Source organism: Podarcis raffonei, chromosome 13 (genome assembly GCF_027172205.1).
Source record: "Podarcis raffonei isolate rPodRaf1 chromosome 13, rPodRaf1.pri, whole genome shotgun sequence".
Lineage (NCBI taxonomy): Eukaryota > Metazoa > Chordata > Lepidosauria > Squamata > Lacertidae > Podarcis > Podarcis raffonei.
The window spans coordinates 37,103,666-37,120,752 of NC_070614.1; the positions used below are offsets into that span (position 1 = coordinate 37,103,666).

A 17,087-nucleotide genomic window follows, 5' to 3' on the forward strand; every position below is an offset into this window, starting at 1 on the left:
TTCGTTTCTGAAAGAAAACCCCAAGGCAGCTAACAACGGGACAAGCATAAAATGCAGCCAGCTTCATCCATAAGCAATAAAATCCACACTGAAGCAAAGCAGAGGGGAAGGATTGCCCCCCCCCCCAATTTCTCTGTAGAGTTGGATATTCAACAGCTTCAAATTATTATTATTATTATTATTATTATTATTATTATTATTATTATTATTATTTTCTCCTTTCCAAAAAGAAAGAGGCAAAAGTTGCCCCAACAAATTCTATGGAAGGAAAGAAGCATGTTTTGCGGGGTTTGTTTGTTTGCAGTGAGGAGGTATATGGGAATAGGGCAAAAGCAACATTACAGGATAGAAAGTGTTTGCAAGCAAATGGCATGATTTGAAGGCTATGCAGGGAGCCATAACTACTGAGCCTTCTGTATACTGCCTCTTAAACACATCTTCTCATTCATGAGGCCTAGAAACTTGGCAAAGGAAGGAGGGTTGTGCAGCTCATGTTTGATGACGACGACACGGATTGTCCTGTTTCCCCAGACGTGCTGATAAACTACAGGCCAAAGATCAGCCGCCCCATTCCTTTCACTTCTTTTTCTCGTCTCTGCTCTCGCTCCAGGCATTGCTGTTTCTGGCTAGCGTCTCAGGCCTGTGCTTTGCCATCAGCCTAGTTCTCATCTGTGTCTACCTGATCCGCTTCTGCTGCTGCAGCAATGAAGATGACGAGGAAAGCAAGACGCAAAGGGTTTGCTGTGTCACCTGGAGCTGTGTGGCGGCTGTTATCGTCTGCTGGTAAAGGGAGACTCCTATCCCCCCCCCCCCCGAAAGCTTGTCAGTCCTCCAGGATAGAAATGGTACTCCTTACACAAGGGGGAAAGGGCAGAGCGAAACATAAGGCACCAGGGACCTTAAACAAGACACCTGGCAGCAGAACCCGGTAGCTTTACTTCTTCCTTGGGGTAGTTTATCGCTCACAGAACTACAATTCCCAATACCCTCCATAAACCAGAGTTCTAGGATTCCTTGTAAAGTCATTGGCTTTACACGTATGATCTCTCGGTGTGTTGTGGCCTGCTTTGTTCAGTCCCTCGGTGTTTAACCTGAGGTAAACAACCTGAGATCTGAGCTGGAGTCTTCTAGAAGGGAAAGAACTCCAGTCCCGTTCTACGTCCCCCCCTCCCCCCCCCCCCCGTGAGCCTACAAAGGAAAGGCTGAAAAGCTTGCGCTCCCATCCAGACCTTAACACTGGAATATTATTGCATTCCCTGCTTCTTTCAGGCCTCTGGCGGTTCGCTCCTGTCGTTCTCTCACACTAGATGCCCATTCGCCCCCTCATCATCTCCACCCCCTTCCCCCCCCCGAACTGAAGTCACAATGGGTCTCTTGTTCCACGGGGAGAATAGGAAATTGTGTCCCATTCTCTCTGTCCCGTCACAGCCTCGCCAGGCCCCTTTGTCTGTTTGTTATTCCAAGCCCTGAACTCCTTGCAACACACACACACACACCCACACCCAGCCCTGCCAACAACAGTTGTCTCTGCCGTCATTACCCTACCCCTAGAGCGTACACACACACACACACTCCCGGACTTCGCCGTAACGTGCAGGATTTGAAACACACCATTGTCGTTCCCCTCTCTCAAAGGCAGAAATCCCCTTTGCCAGAGGCCAGGAAAAGCGTACCCTCCCAATATTTCACAGATGAGAATTAGGAGGATTGTGTACCTATAACAGTTAGGGTGTATATGATATAACAGTGTTTGAGTTGCTCTACAAACACACTAGCTGTGTTCTGTCCATATGAAACACCTCTACAGAGTCACTCTCGTTTTCGTGAATTTGCCAAAGCCAAAGCTGGCTGTGAACAGCACCTACTGGCCAGTACTGTGACGTCACAAATCTACTCTTCTCATACACATCCCCCCACTTCCACGGAGCAGGTTTGCAATGCCTTATCAGTTTTATTTATTTATTATCATATTTATATCCCACCTTATCTCCAGGGAGCTCAACGTGGCATGCATAGTTCTCCCTGCTCTCAATTTTATCCTCACAACAAGCCTGTGAGGTAGGTTAGGGCTGAGGCTGGACGTAGCCCAAAGTCACCCAGTGAACTTCATCGCTGAGTGGTGATCTGAGCCTTGGTCTTCATGGGTCCTAGTCGAGCATTCTGACCACTGCACCACACTGATTAAATTGACTGTGCTTTAAAACAAGCAAATAAACAGCACTGAATTAATGTTTCGATGACTAAACATACATGCTTCACTTAAAAATAAATAAATCCCAAAGTGAATAACCTACCGGAATCCTAGCAAGAGTGATGACAGTATCTGTGTACACACCAAGCTTTGAAAACACATCACCCACCCACCCACCCAAAGAATCCTAGGCACTGTAGCTTACGCTTCGCAGAACTATAGTTCCCAGTAGCCTTAAACTACAGCTCCCAGGTTTCTTGAGGGGTTGGGGGAAAGAACATGCTTTAAACCTATGGTGCGTATGGAGCTGTTCAGTGGTGTATCTCATTTTTCCCTTGGGTTCCTTTAAAGAAAGGAGAATCTGCTAGTTCTCCTGTTGTTCTTGCTTACTCCCACATCAAATGTCACTACCTGAGTGCTTGTCACTAGCACAGCCTGTTAAAGAAAGTGCCCCCTGCCTGCTGTATTCATTCATTTACCATGCAATAGCATGTTCTACACTGGTTTCCGAAGGAGGGTGTGCGCTGGTAGAATAATCATGACGGTTTCCTTTTTGGAAAGCTTAAGGATGTCTTAGCAGAATGTTTAAGCTCCAAATGGATCTGGTTGTACTTATTATAGAAAAGTAGCAACTCAAACACGTTCAGCAGCATTTACTAACTAGGCACCAGCAGATGGAACAGAAAGTAGTGCAGCAGCCATTTCTCGTCCAAGTATGTGCCTTGACTTGCATGTGGCATGGGTGCTCAAAGCAGGGAGGCATCTGTTCCCCACTCTGATATTTAACCATCAGAGGCCTGAAACCTGCATAACTAGAGTACATGTATGTGCATACAACCACAACGTTGTACATAAGCATCTCAGACATGTCCCCAAAACATGGAACATGTTCAAGATAAATAGGATGCTTTGCCAAGGACAGACAGCAGGACACATAGCAACTAAAGCTCATAAATGGGATCAGTTGGGACCAAATGACAGGTGCTGTGGGAGACCTTAAGGTGAATTTCGTGTGTGTGTGTGTGTGTGTGTGTGTGTGTGTGTGTGTGTGTAGAGGCTGTTGGGACACTGCTCAGTGATGCCGCATGTCAGTTTGGCTCTCAGAATATCCAACTTTAAGAAATCCCGGCTCCCAGTTCTCCCTTCCTTCCATTTCTGCAGCCTTTTAGATCTTGTTCCCTTTCTCTAGCATGGTTCCTTCCTTTCCCCTCCTCTGTTTTAAGCTCCTTTTTTGATCCACAAGACCCCAGCCTTCTTCAGCAAACCTAGAAACTCTAAACTAAAAGTACCCTTGTTCTTAAAATTCTTTCTCCACCCTCATTTCCTCATTTTAAATTGACAATGATGTGCATCTCTGTCTCTCTCTCTCTCTGTCTCTGTCTCTCTCTCTGTCTCTGTCTCTCTCGTATATGCAATGACTAACACTCAGTACGGACAGATGGATGTCTGTGTGCACTACATGGTCTCCAAACCAATCTTTACAATATTAGTAACAAGAATGTCCTTGATCTTTTCATTCTCCTCCCCCTAGAAACATGTTGGGTATGACTTTTCCCCTTAGACTACACACGCGCACACATACATCACAAAATTTACAAAGCCTTTATTAAACTGACAGTGTCAAGTTCTTTTAAGTTCAGAGACTGTTGGATGACTGGCCCAGACAAGTGAGATCAGCAGATTTGCCCTATGATTCCTAGATTTCTCACTCAAAAATGAACTTCAAGGAGCTTGGCAGATACAGAAAAATGAGCCTCTCTGCAGATCCAATTCTAATTAGAACTTTCACATTGACAATGAGGCCTATTGTAGGGTTCTGTTACCTCTGCCTCTTTGAATATTCCCCATGGCAAATCTGTGGGAGTCCCAGTTAATATTTTTTTACCTTTAGTGCCATCAAAAGGCAGTTCAGTGATGAAGCGAAGGACAGTGGAACCACCACGATGATGTTACAGAGGATGATGGGCCTGCACACAATGCAGCTGTTTCTCTCCCCCTGTAAAATTTTGGTGCATTGTCATAATAAGACAATTAGTAGTACACACTGGCTTGGTCTGCATGTAATACGAAGCTAAACTATGGCTAGGTGTGAATGAATAAACATAGAGAGAAAATTGTGGCTGCTTCACGCTGCCCCATCCAAGCTACTGGGAGCTAAGCTGCGGTTTGGTTTAGTGATTAGTCTGAACTTAGGCTCAGGGTTTGTCTCCCACAAGCAAACTGAGAGCAGGAAGCCAAGAAGGACACTTAGTTATGGTTTGTGGTTTGTTTGGAGGAAAACAAACGACAGCCCAGGTTTGGACGAAACATCAAGCCAAACCATTAGCACCCGGTAGTGTGACAGCAACCGTACTGGAGGAGGAGCAAATGTTTTTTTCTAAATGTGCACCAGCACTCTTCCTCATCCTCACTAAGCTGTAGCTTGGCTTAGTGTTATGCATGAATTAGGCTGCAGAACAGAAATAGTTGGAAATGTGTAGTCTCAGGCAGCAGTTTCCAGTACAGTGGTACCTTGGGTTACAGACGCTTCAGGTTACAGACGCTTCAGGTTACAGACTCCACTAACCCAGAAATAGTACCTCAGGTTAAGAACTTTGCTTCAGGATGAGAACAAAAATCGTGTGGCGGCAGTGCGGTGGCAGCAGGAGGTCCCATTAGCTAAGTGGTACCTCAGGTTAAGAACAGTTTCAGAACGGACCTCCGGAACGAATTAAGTTCTTAACCCGAGGTACCACTGTACCCTCAGCCAATGAAGGCAGGCAGGCAGCCTCTCTCCAGAACACCAGACACGCAGTCCTTTTGTCACTGTGCCACCCCCTCCTCAGCAGCTGGCTACTCGGGGTCCCCAGACCAGCTCTTGTCAGGATACCTGACGTCTCCAGGGATGGCATCTTAAAGTCAGTGCAGAGAATCCTGACCTAGATGGATTCAGCATAAGGCAGCAGCTTCCTCTGTCTCTATACACGCTCTCCTCTTTCTACGCTGGAGCAAATCTGCGCCAATACATGTTCCCCATTTTCTCATTAGGGAAAACCAGCTCCTTTCCTCCCCTCCCCGTACCTTCTCTTCCCAAGAACACCCCATCCCTGTCCTGATTTGACAAGGGTCGCATCGGGGTTCATTCCCAGCCGCTTTGGGAACGAGCCCAGCAACCACAAAAAAAATAAGGCTCCCATTCATGCCAAGACTGTACCCATTCATGGCGGGAATAATGGCTCCTCTGTGTCCTTGGCCCCAATTGGGGTAGGTGGGGGAGCATGGGGGAAGAGTGCTTAAAGAGACCCTGCCCCACCACACAATCGCTCCAAATCCTCCCAACAGCACAGAGGCCCAACAATGGACTCGGGATCGGCCCATGGCGCGAGGAACAAAAGCCGTTGCTAAGGGGTTGCTAAGTGCTGGCTTCGGCCTTAGAGGAAGGCCCGTGCTTTACATACAGGCCGCACCATTTATGCTAATGGCATTTTGTGGCCCCCACCTTGCTAGGGACGTTACTTAACCGTCATGAGCGACAGCCTGGGGTCATGGGTTCAAGACAGGGCGAGGATATTAATTATGAGATTGCCAGGTGTAATACAGGGAAAAGGCTCCTTTAACAGTTGTGTAGTGGAAGGAAGAATTTCAACAAGGGCAGCTTTTTCTGTTGTTTCTCCTGACAGGAAAAAAAAGCTGCCCTTGCTGAAATTCTTCCTTCCAAAATACTTCTACCAATGCAAGTATTAAAGGACCGCTGTCTTAAGAAGGCGGTGTCCTTTCCCTCAGGTGTTTATTGTGAAGAACAAGCACTAATTACCACAGTGCTGTCTGTCTTGGTTCATTGGTTTTCTCCAGGGTAGCAAGCCTCTCAGCTCTGGTGTGTGGTCACAGCAAGGGTGTCTTCTCAGCTATGCCAGGTTTGCAGTGCTGATGAGAAACTCTGTTACTTGTGTGAGCAACCCTGGACAGTTAGCTTAAGGATGTGTGATGGAAGGCCAAGCTAGACATTAAACAGGAGCAGAGTGCAACAAGTCTCCCGATTTTTGGTTATTATTTTTAAAATGAAAAGCCACGGGAATCTGCAACTGTGAGCAGACAAACAGTGGGGGAGAAACTGTGAGTAACCGCTTCTCCTCTGATTGTTTTTGCACTCAAATTCGCCTGCAGCCCACAGAGGAAATATATATAAGCTCTCCCAAGGTAGAAAAACAGATTGGGGGAAGTAATTTTGATTTGAAAAAGCAGAGGGGAGGAAAGAGTTAAGCAGCCTTCCTCCCTCGGCTGCCGTTTTTTCCACTCAAAACTGACAGCTTCCCATGGGCGCTTTTCATTTAAAAATAAATTGGAAGAGTGTAATATTGGTATTAAGACGCCCATATGCTGGCTGGGGGTTGTTAACTTCTTTTTTCCCTAACTCACTTCAGAATCTGATTCTCCTCTTGGACATGTAAACAAGCTGCTTGAGGTTGGTGTAAGTTCAGGGGTTATCTTAGGATAGTTAGTTGTGCAAGCAAGCTGCGGGAGCTATCTGAATAGCAGCCTGTACTAAGATATGTGAGCTATATACAACACCTCAAAAACATTCACATAGAAATGTTTTCCATTTGCTTTTTTATTGGAATGGAACTTGCTGCTTCCAAGCTTGTCCCTTGTGGCTGTAGTCCTGTTCTGTAGGGCGGTTGGCCTGTGTCACAAGTGCTATTCTCACACCAGGAGAGATCAGGTGGCCACTTATTCACTGCCAAAAAGAAGAAAAGCATCACTGGGGAAAACGGGGGCTTGGATTTGCATCGGATTTGCATGTGCTGATTTAGATGTACCTGTGCAAATTTAGATGTGGTTATTATAATTTCAACAGAAATACGATGCACCTCATCCTAGTGGGCAAGACTCTTGAAGAGGTGGCCTGTGATGGCGGTTGAGTCTGCTGTCCAAGTGCTAAGTCATGGGTAGGCAAACTAAGGCCCAGGGGTCAGATCCAGCCCAATCGCCTTCTAAATCCGGCCCACGGATGGTCCCGGGTATCAGCATGTTTTTACATGAGTAGAATGTGCGCTTTTATTTAAAATGCATCTCTGGGTTATTTGTGGGGCATAGGAATTCATTCATCCCCCCCCCAAAATATAGTCCGGCCCCCCAAAAGGTCTGAGGGACAGTGGACTGGCCCCCTGCTGAAAAAGTTTGCTGACCCCTGTGCTAAGTGCTGATGGACAACTTCAAAGCCGCTCCTGCTCTCCCTCTCTTCTTATAGCTATTTAAGCTGAATTTGGATCAGACAGCTCTTCAGATGGAGAACTCTTTCCAATAGATGGTAGAGTCTAAAGTAGACTGCCCTGTGTAATATAGGGACACATGACTTTTCTAAATGGGCCTTGCACTCCTTTTTGCTCCTCCAGATACCTCCCAACTGCCTGCTCCCAGGCTCAGTAGATTAGACACAAAGTCACTCCAAGACAGCTGAAAGCAAAGTGTGTGTGCTTGTTTGCATGCATATATATAGTCTACTTAAGAGGCACTGTCTCGGGACTGTTTGGAGATGGAAATGGGTTGACAGAACCCTGAGCAGGAAGAGTTGAACCAATTGGACTACAGATGACAGAATGCATTTCTGTAGGTGGCAGAGCAACCCTTAAACCATTTAGAGCAGGGCTGGAAAGCCTTGTAAGCCTGAGGGCCACATTCCCTGCTAGGAAACCTCCTGGGGGCCACCCACCAGCGGTGAGCAAATGTAGGCAGAGCAATGAATGCAAATTTTACCTTTGCACAGCAGGCTAGTTTTGAAACGCACTTACACCCTGCTCTGTATCCTTCAGCCAGGCAACCAAGGGCATTACCTTCTTCTTTTTTAATGCTTTATTTGTTTTAAAAACAAAACAAAACAAATACAAAACAAGACAAGACGCAGCAATCAGCAAAAGGCAGTCCAAAATTAACACTCCATACATACCAAAAAAGAAAAGGGCATTATCAAAGGTCAAGGACACAGTCCAGCCAGGCAAAAAACAAGTTGAGGAGGGTGCAAAGCAGGGCCAGTGATATGTATGGCCTAGAAAGGAGTGTGGCCTCAGAGCCTGTGGTTCCCAATGCCTTGATTTAGAGCTATAAAGGCTGAAATCTGCACTTTGAATTGTGCTTGGAAACAGACCGGTAGCCTCTGAAGCTGCCATAAGCCCAGAACTGCTTCATCCAAATAACTGGCTCTGGTCAAAACCAGCCGCAGCACTTTGTACTAGCTCAAATTTGTTACCGAAACATGACGGATTCCCTCTCATTAGCAGATTATATAGTAGATCCTTAGTACTTTGTATAGTGTCGGCGCTCGATGCCTGTAGGAGTAGCAACAGAAACAGACCAACATTGCAGTGTTCTCTGGAACCAAGTCCTTTGCTGTTACAAAATTGTTTGTCTCTTGTTACTAGAACCTTTTCATTGCTTGTTGCTAGAACTTGCTTGAATGCAGTTACTACGTTTGTAGGCAGTTCTAACCAGAACTTACTACGCCCTTTCTAGATGAGGACATAGGAGGGGCCCTACTCGAATCAGGCCTATTTAGCCTAGCCTTCCATTCTCACAGTGGCCCAAGGGATGCCCAGGGAAAGACTGTAAGTAGGAAACATGCAATAGCGCTCTCCCATTCGTGATCCCCAGAAACTGGTATTCGGGTGCAGAATGCCTCTGATGCTGGAGGCCATGCATATCCATCATGCTCAGCTGCCATTGATAGCCTTGTCCTCCATGAATTTGTCTAATTCCTCTTTTTGGTGGTCTTCACTACATCTTTGTTACCCCCTTATTACTCCTCCATTACCATCCCCCTCATCGTGGGGTTTCTATGATTATTACTAGTTCCTTGTGCAGAAGCATAACTACATGGTTAGTAATTCCCTCTTGATGAAGCAGTATCTGTTTCATTCTTGTCATTCAAAAGCGCAATTAGTTAGTGGATTATAATTGGCCTGTAATCAGAAATAACACATGCTGGTTCCATTTGCTCCCCTCCCCCTCCCTTTCTAGAAAGCTGCAGAGGATTTTAATCCTATGTTTAGAGATCCCTGTGTAGGACATATTTGTAGTACCCTGCTTTTAATTAGCACATTGGTGTTTGTTAGAACAGGATTTGCAAACTGGTGGCTTTCTAGATGGTGCTAGACTCCAACTCCATCATCCCAGACCACTGGCCATGCTGGTTGGGGCTGATGGGAGTCCATCATCATCTGGTGGGCCTCAGGCCATGCTGAATTAAACCCTCTGGAGGTCCCTAGGCAGTCAAAATCTCAGTGGAGGGGAGCCCTTGCAAATTATCTCCTAATACTTGGTTGTAATTTTCTTTCAAGATCAAATCAATATTATTTGGATCCGTTGTCATGGGCCCCCTAAAAGGGGTGGGGCCCATAGGCCGGTGCCTGCTCTGCCTATTTGGTAATATGGCCATGGCCTCAGGTTCCTTATCTCACATGTTAGGCTACAATGTTTAGAACATTACACTTTCCTATTGCTAGAATATTACTAGCTCCCCACCCGAAATGTTTCTTACTCTTTCTTGGACACTCATGCAGGCTTCTTGGTATGTCCTAGGGGACATGTTTACACTGCAGACATCTCTTTTATACCCGTTTAACTATGACAGCTTCCAGGAAGGAGTCCTGGGAGTTGGTGAGAGTGCTAGGGACTGTCTTACTGCAGATGCTTCTCCCTGACCTTTCCATTGTCAAGATGCAGCCCTGCCATGCAGCAGGGCAAGTGACCTGCTTCATATTACACCAGGCATAGGCAAACTCTGCCCTCCAGATGTTTTGGGACTACAACTCCCATCATCCCTAGCTAACAGGACCAGTGGTCAGGGATGATGGGAGTTGTAGTCCCAAAACATCTGGAGGGCCGAGGTTGCCTATGCCTGCATTACACCATGTGTGGGGTTGTAGGTGAATTCAGAGGTTGGTTCCGAGTGGAGCAGCAAGACTTTTAAAAAGTGTTGGCAGTAGGGGGGCACTTGAGCTCTGCGTCAAGCAGAAAAGTGTCTTGGGCCAACACTGATCGTTCCCAGAGTTCACTGAAGATAGAACTGTACATTCTGTGTAGCTTTAGGACATGTTGGGGGAGGACTGTAGCTCAGCGTTAGGACATCTACTTTGTGTCCTGAATGCCCCAGGTTTCCATCCCAGGCACCTCCAGATGGGGATGGGAGAGACCTTGGACTGAAACCCCAGAGAGCTTCTGCCACTCAGTATAGGCAATAATGAGCTAGATAGAGCAATGGCCTGACTCAGTTTAAGGCAGCTTGTTGTTGTTGTGAATTGTTTCATTTTATGGTTTTTAATGGGACACGGGTGGCGCTGTGGGTTAAACCACAGAGCCTAGGACTTGCCGATCAGAAGGTCGGCGGTTCGAATCTCCGTGACAGGGTGAACTCCTGTTGCTCGGTCCCTGCTCCTGCCAACCTAGCAGTTCAAAAGCACGTCAAAGTGCAAGTAGATAAATAGGTACCACTCTGGTGGGAAGGTAAACGGCGTTTCCGTGCACTGCTCTGGTTCTCCAGAAGCGGCTTAGTCATGCTGGCCACATGACCTGGAAGCTGTACGCCGACTCCCTCGGCCAATAAAGCGAGATGAGTGCCGCAACCCCAGAGTCAGTCACAACTGGACCTAATGGTCAGGGGTCCCTTTACCTTTACCTTATGGTTTTTAATATTTTGTTGGTAGCCACCCAAAGTGGCTGGAGCAACCCAGTCAGATGGGCAGAACAACAACAACAACAACATGCCTGTGATCCTATATTTCCTGCTATTTGTTTTAGTTGCTTTTGTTTTAAATACAACGAAGCTGCCGAGGCTGCAATTTGAAGCACAAGACTGATTCCTGAAGATGAAAAGTCTCTCCTTTTCCAGCTACTTTTACCCCTCCTCAGAAAAAGTTTGGGATACCTGCATCTTTTGTCAACACCGGTAAAACAACAATAACAACCAAACAACAACAACAACAACGGCAACTTGTGGGGAGGGAAGTTTCTAGCATTAAAAAAACAGTGTAAGTGGGATAGTCTTAGGAAACCCATCTCCTCTTGCCCCTCTATGCTGGTCTTCCAATTCTCTTTGCAGCACAGATTTTTAAGCATCCAAAAACAGAATCATAGAGCTGCAAGAGAACTTGTTCCAACCCTGAGGCGAAGAGGGAGGAAAAAAAAGGTTTAAGGCTGTGGCTGCAGAGACAGCCTAAGCTTAATTTCTCTGCCGCATTCAATCCCTGCTATCTCTGAACTAAGACTACATTTCACAGAACTGTCCGTCTCACCCCACACTGCGCGAATGGGTAACCTATGCGATCCCTTTGCTCTTTGGAGAGCATCGAAAGAGCGGGTGGCTAGGAGATATTTTTAGCATGAGGACCTTTATTCATCCAGCCCAGGGAGAAATAACCCTTCCAGACGGATAGGCGCGGGGGCTCCAGCAGCCAGATGCCACCCGTCCTCTGCACGGAAACCCGCCTGGAGAAGTAAATGGTCATTTGCTCATCCAAATGAAGTGCCAAGACGACTGACTGGGTCCTCTGGAGTGGGAGAGAGTTCTAGTGGACGGAAACAGGAAGAGGGCCGAGGGTCAGGAGGAGGAGATGGGTGGTTTGGGAGAACAGAGTAAAGCACCAGCAGCAATTACAAATCAAAAAGGTATCTAGTGAGCATCACTGTCCCAAAGACAGAACAATCTTGCCACCAAACCCTAATGGGGCTATCTATGCTAGCCATCCAGAATTGTGGTGGGAATCTCTGGCCAGGGGTTGGGGGCAAAGTCAGCCCTCTCTATCTGACTCTTGGCGCTCTCCCCAAGCCAAACTCTTCCCCCTACAGGCCACACCCCTCACCAGCCCCAGTTCATACCCTCCTTGAGGGTTTTGCTGGGTTAGAACGTTGTCCTTGAACCCAGACCATGCCTCTTGGTTGCCTCGATGGAAGACAGGTAGTGGTGTGGGTGGGTGTAAACTTGCCTCCTGAATAAAGGTAACATTTGCATTCATGGTTTCATCTTTAATCCCCCATCACCTCACCAGGAAGTTAGCTTGGCTCTTCCAGGAATTAGATGGCTTGATTAGCTTTTAACACTTGCTGGATCCTGGCATCAGAGGAGACGGCCTACGGCTTAACGCCCCAAACAAATAACAACACCATGAGGAATTTGGTCAAAAGCTTTACTGAAGCATTCCCCTGAAATGAGAGAGGCTCGTCTAACATGACTTATATTTGAGAAACCCATGCTGGGTCTTAGTAATCACAGCATCCTCTTCTAAATGCTCACAGACAGACTGTTGATCTGTTCCAGGACCTTTCCCAGTGTCAACATTAAGATGTTTTGGGCCCAAGTTGTGAGCCATCTGGGTGCTGCATTCCTGCACTGGCTGCAGCTTCCAGACCAGAGACAACGGCAGCCCTACAGAAAGCACCATTCAGTAATCAAGCTTAGAGGTTACCTATGCATGGACTACTATCATCAGGCTATCCTGGTCCAAGAATGGTCACAGCTGGTGCCACAACCAAAGCTGGCTCTCCTAGCCACAGAGTTCATTTGAGCCTCCAGTGACAAAGATGGATCAGGGAGTCCCCCTAAGCTGCAAAGTTGCTCCATCAGAGGGAGTGCAAACCTACCCAGAAAAGGTAATTGACCAATCTCCCAGACATGGAGACTTTGAGACTCTTGAGGCTCAGATATCAAGTTTCCTTTTTCTTGTCCCACTGGAATGTGCTCTGGAGAGTTTAGGGAAGGGTAGGGTGGGAACCAAGACTCCCGACTCCTTTGGGAAGAGAGGGGTAGATAGAGAGGGTCTGCGGAGGGGGTGGGATTGGAGCCAGGAACACTCTCCCGCCCCCCACCATGGTTTTTTGGTTTTTTTATCCCCTCACCCTTCAGCCTGGGAACTGCCTCCCATCTAATGAAAAAGCTCTATTATCATGAGAATGGTGCTGCCTCCCCCCCCCCCCCCGCTCTGCAAGGCGAGGAGAGGAGGGAGGTGGTTGCCATAGAAATGAGATTTAGGGAGAAAGAGAAAGAGAGGGCCTGGTGTGACTGAAAGAGGCAAAGATGGGGGTGGGCAAAGACCTGTGTGAGAGTTGGGTGGGTACGTGAATGGAGGGGTGAATGAAGGGAGAGAGAAAGGAAGAATGGCTGGGGGCTGGGGTGTGAAGCAGGTGGATCTGTGAATGCAGTGCTGGCTCCAGGATTTGGGGGAGAGCTCAGGCCGGGCATGCCAACTGAGATTTCCCTCGCGGGCATGCCCACAACCTCCTTGGGTGCCCCGTGCAAAGGTAGGATCGCGACCCGGACGCCAGCCTTGGATCCTCAGAGCTGGCCAGGAATGGATGTAAGGGCCTGGACACTCAGACAGATGAGGTGACTAGTTGAGAGGTTGCTTGAGTGAGTTCAGTGTGGAGCCAAACTCCTGCCAGAGTGATCTTCCCTGAAAAGGATTGATTCCCACTCAGCCCACGGAGCGTAACTCAATGTTGACTCAAAGGGAGGACAGGCCTGACCTATCTCCCTCTTTCCTATTGCAAAAAGCCCCTTTTGCTACTATTTTTAGTAGGGTTATGAGGGACCAATGATCTGGCCAAATTTGGTGAGGGGGTACAAAGAACTTGCCTATCACCCCCCCTCCCCATAATTCAAACACTGGTGTAACAGTGGTACAGCAGCTAAAAGGATAAATGCAATTCTGGGTTGCATCAACTTGTACACACTAGACCTTGAAAGCACATTTGAAGCACATTGTTTCCTTCAAAGAATACTGGTCACTGTAGTTTGCTAAGGGTTTCTGGGAATTGCAACACTATGAGGGATAAACTACAAGGCCCAGAATTCTTTTGAGTGGAAGGATATGCTTTGAAGGTGGTTTAAAGGCATAACACAGCCATATACTGTTGTGATTGCAAGGGGTAATGATGGCTTTGGTCAGGCCTTGCCTGGAGTACCTAAAATGGGTAGCCTGTTTTAGGAAAGATATAGAAACCGTGGGATGCGTCTAGAAGACAGAGAGGGTGCGGGGCCAGGATGCCAAATCCTATGAGGAAAGGTGGAAGGCAGGTACGTTTAGGCTGAAGAAGTAACCATTAAGAGTCATTGTATAACAGTTGTCTTCAAATATTTAAAAGGGAGTCACATAGAAAATGGAACATTTTGTTTTTCTGCTGCTCCAGAAGGTAGTGCATGAACAAATATGTTCAAATCACAAGGAGGCCTTCCAGATGTTGCTGGACTACAACTCCCATAATGCCCTACCATTGAGTGGGGTTGGTGGGAATTGGAGTCTGGCAACATCTGGAGAGCTCCAGGTTCCCATCCCTTGCCATGGGGGATCAGAAAAAGTGTCTATTGACAAGCACTTGCGTATGTAATGTCAGTATAGCATCACTGAATTGGTGGCATTTAAGGACATGGGTGGCGCTGTGGGTTAAACCACAGAGCCTAGGGCTTGCCGATCAGAAGGTTGGCAGTTCAAACCCCCGCGACAGGGTGAGCTTCCATTGCTCAGTCCCTGCTCCTGCCAACCTAGCAGTTTGAAAGCACTTCAAAGTGCAAGTAGATAAATAGGTACCACTCCGGCGGGAAGGTAAACACTGTTTCCATGTGCTGCTCTGGTTCGCCAGGAGCGGCTTAGTCATGCTGGCCACATGACCCGGAAGCTGTACGCCGGCTCCCTCGGCCAATAAAGCAAGATGAGTGCCGCAACCCCAGAGTTGGTCACGACTGGACCTAATGGTCAGGGGTCCCTTTACCTTTACCTTAAGGATCTTGGGGTTGAGCAACAGGTGGGAAGGGAGGAAGGTTGTGAGAGATAAATGGAAGAAGAGCAGGAGTTGTGCATTCATCTAGTCTGATTCATCACCAATCCTGCACATAATCCTGGGAAACCTGGATAAAATACTAAAATACAAACAAACAAGAAATCCCTAGCCTAGGAAAAAATTACCAGATAAGAACAAAAACTAGCCGTCCATGAACTCGGGCGAACTGCCCCATGGAGTGTGGCTCAGGTGGATGAATGTACGGAGAAGGGCAGTTCTGACTGAAGGAAGAACCACCGGTATTTTTGGTCCCTCTTGTGCTAATCCCCATACATTTTGGTTGCAGCTGTTCTGTACACGCCTGTGTCATTACCAGAAAGACTGTAATTACCCACCCGGCATGCTCATAATTACAGTTAAGAAGCAAGCCAGGGGGTGGGCAAACGCGGTTGTCAGGAGCCAGGCGCAGATAGGTGGCCCAATCCAGGACGAGGGAGGGAGAGAAGGAAAGGGGCGGGGAGATAACGGGTCTCTCTTGTGCACTGTTCCTTTCACACTCACTTGTTCCCTCTCTGCGCAAATCCCTTCCCAATCCCCAGCCAGTTGCCATAAGGAGCTTAGACGTTTTCCTCCCTGGCTTGATGCTGCTCCCTCAATGCATCTTTGCGCTCGTCCCTTCCTGCTCTTCCCGTCTGCACTAGCACGTCTCCTGATGCAACTCTTTCTTTCTTTCTTTCTTTCTTTCTTTCTTTCTTTCTTTCTTTTGGTAAAGATTCCCTCCATTGTCCCTGCAGGAGGATTCCTCCTTGTTCCTGCCGTGGGTTCTTTGGGAGCACGGCTACACAGCCGTTTGCAAGCACGGGCTGGATGAGTGCACATCCAATATGCACCTGCCCCCCCCCCAGTCCACAGGTGCCTGTTACCATCCACCCATGTCCGCTGCGTTCCCTTGCCCGTCCTTGCCCACCCTCGCCACAGATCATGGCAGCGGTGGGCCTGGCACGAGATGCTGAGGCTACGTTGCAAGCGATTGCAAAAGGGAGAAAGCGCCAGCCTGCTTTGGAAAGCCTCACCTTCGCCTCCTGCTATGTTGTGTTCAGTGCACTGTCAGCTGGGTCCCAGGATTCCAGGCTCCCCCCTCCCTCCCTTCTCTGGGTCCAAGAGAAGCCCTGCGGCAGGCCCCCATTCAAAGACTGTGCAATGATCAACACCTCTTTGGAGCCGGAATATAGCATAGGTGGAGCAGGTGAAACACCTGCTTTCTGCATTTCCAGTTTAATGCGCAAGCTCTGAATCAAAGAGTGTGGGAAACTATCTGAGCTGGGGGCTGTTTGGAGCCTCTTCTGACAGGTGCTTAACTGTTGACGGCCAGCTTCAAGGGCCCTTCCCGCATTCGCCTCCTTAGGGCTGTTCTTCTTTAAACTGGGCTCTGTACTTCACATAGAGAACTGTCCTCTGTGAAGTAGGACACATGGCCACTCTAGCTCCATGTTACATAGTGTTAGGGGGCTGTGCAGGACCTGCGTTCAAGTCCCCATAGACATCTGCTTGGAGACTGTGAGAATGGGATGCTGCACTCGATGGGCGATTGGCCTCATTCAGCTGGGACTTTCTGCTTCTTATATCCGGGTATAAACAGGCACGAGCAGCACAGATATGGGGCCATGCAGGGACACCCTCCCCTTGTTCTGGGAACGGGGTTATGCCAGCTGCAAACCCTGCATGCATGCTGATCCGTTTCTCTGCCTCTCTCCACCCCCAACACAGTGCTGGGATTGGCATCGGTTTCTATGGAAACAGCGAGACCAACGATGGGGTGTACCAGGTCACATACTCGCTGCTGAACACCAACCACACACTAAGCTCCATCGATGCTCTGGTGAGTGCGTGAGCGAACGAGCGGGGAAACCCCATGCACTTGTTTATATGGTCAGTTACCCCTGAATACGCTTTTAACCTGTGCTCCACTTGCAGAGAGGAACCGTAGCTTGAAATTGGCTGTAAGCAACCCGTGGCTAGATCACTGGTATTTGACTCATGCCTCTTCCCTCCAGGGACATGTGCACAGCATGCGTCCGACATGTTGCAAGTGCCCCTAATATGAAGGCACACAATGGCTAAGATTGCCGCAAGCGTTAAGCCATGTCTAGGCATT

General features: G+C 47.9%; 1 protein-coding gene across 3 annotated transcripts in view; it reads left to right on the forward strand.

The window, feature by feature from the left end:
• TTYH1 (tweety family member 1) overlaps window positions 1-17,087 on the forward strand; it is a 63,068-nt gene that overhangs the window by 22,892 nt on the left and 23,089 nt on the right. For 2 of the 3 annotated variants that reach the window (XM_053361986.1, XM_053361987.1), the window contains exons 2-3: window positions 611-783; window positions 16,700-16,811. The exons of the other annotated variant lie outside the window; for it this stretch is intronic. In XM_053361986.1, coding sequence (XP_053217961.1) covers window positions 611-783; window positions 16,700-16,811 — 285 coding nt within the window. The remainder of the gene's footprint in view (window positions 1-610; window positions 784-16,699; window positions 16,812-17,087) is intronic. 3 annotated transcript variants of the gene reach the window in all.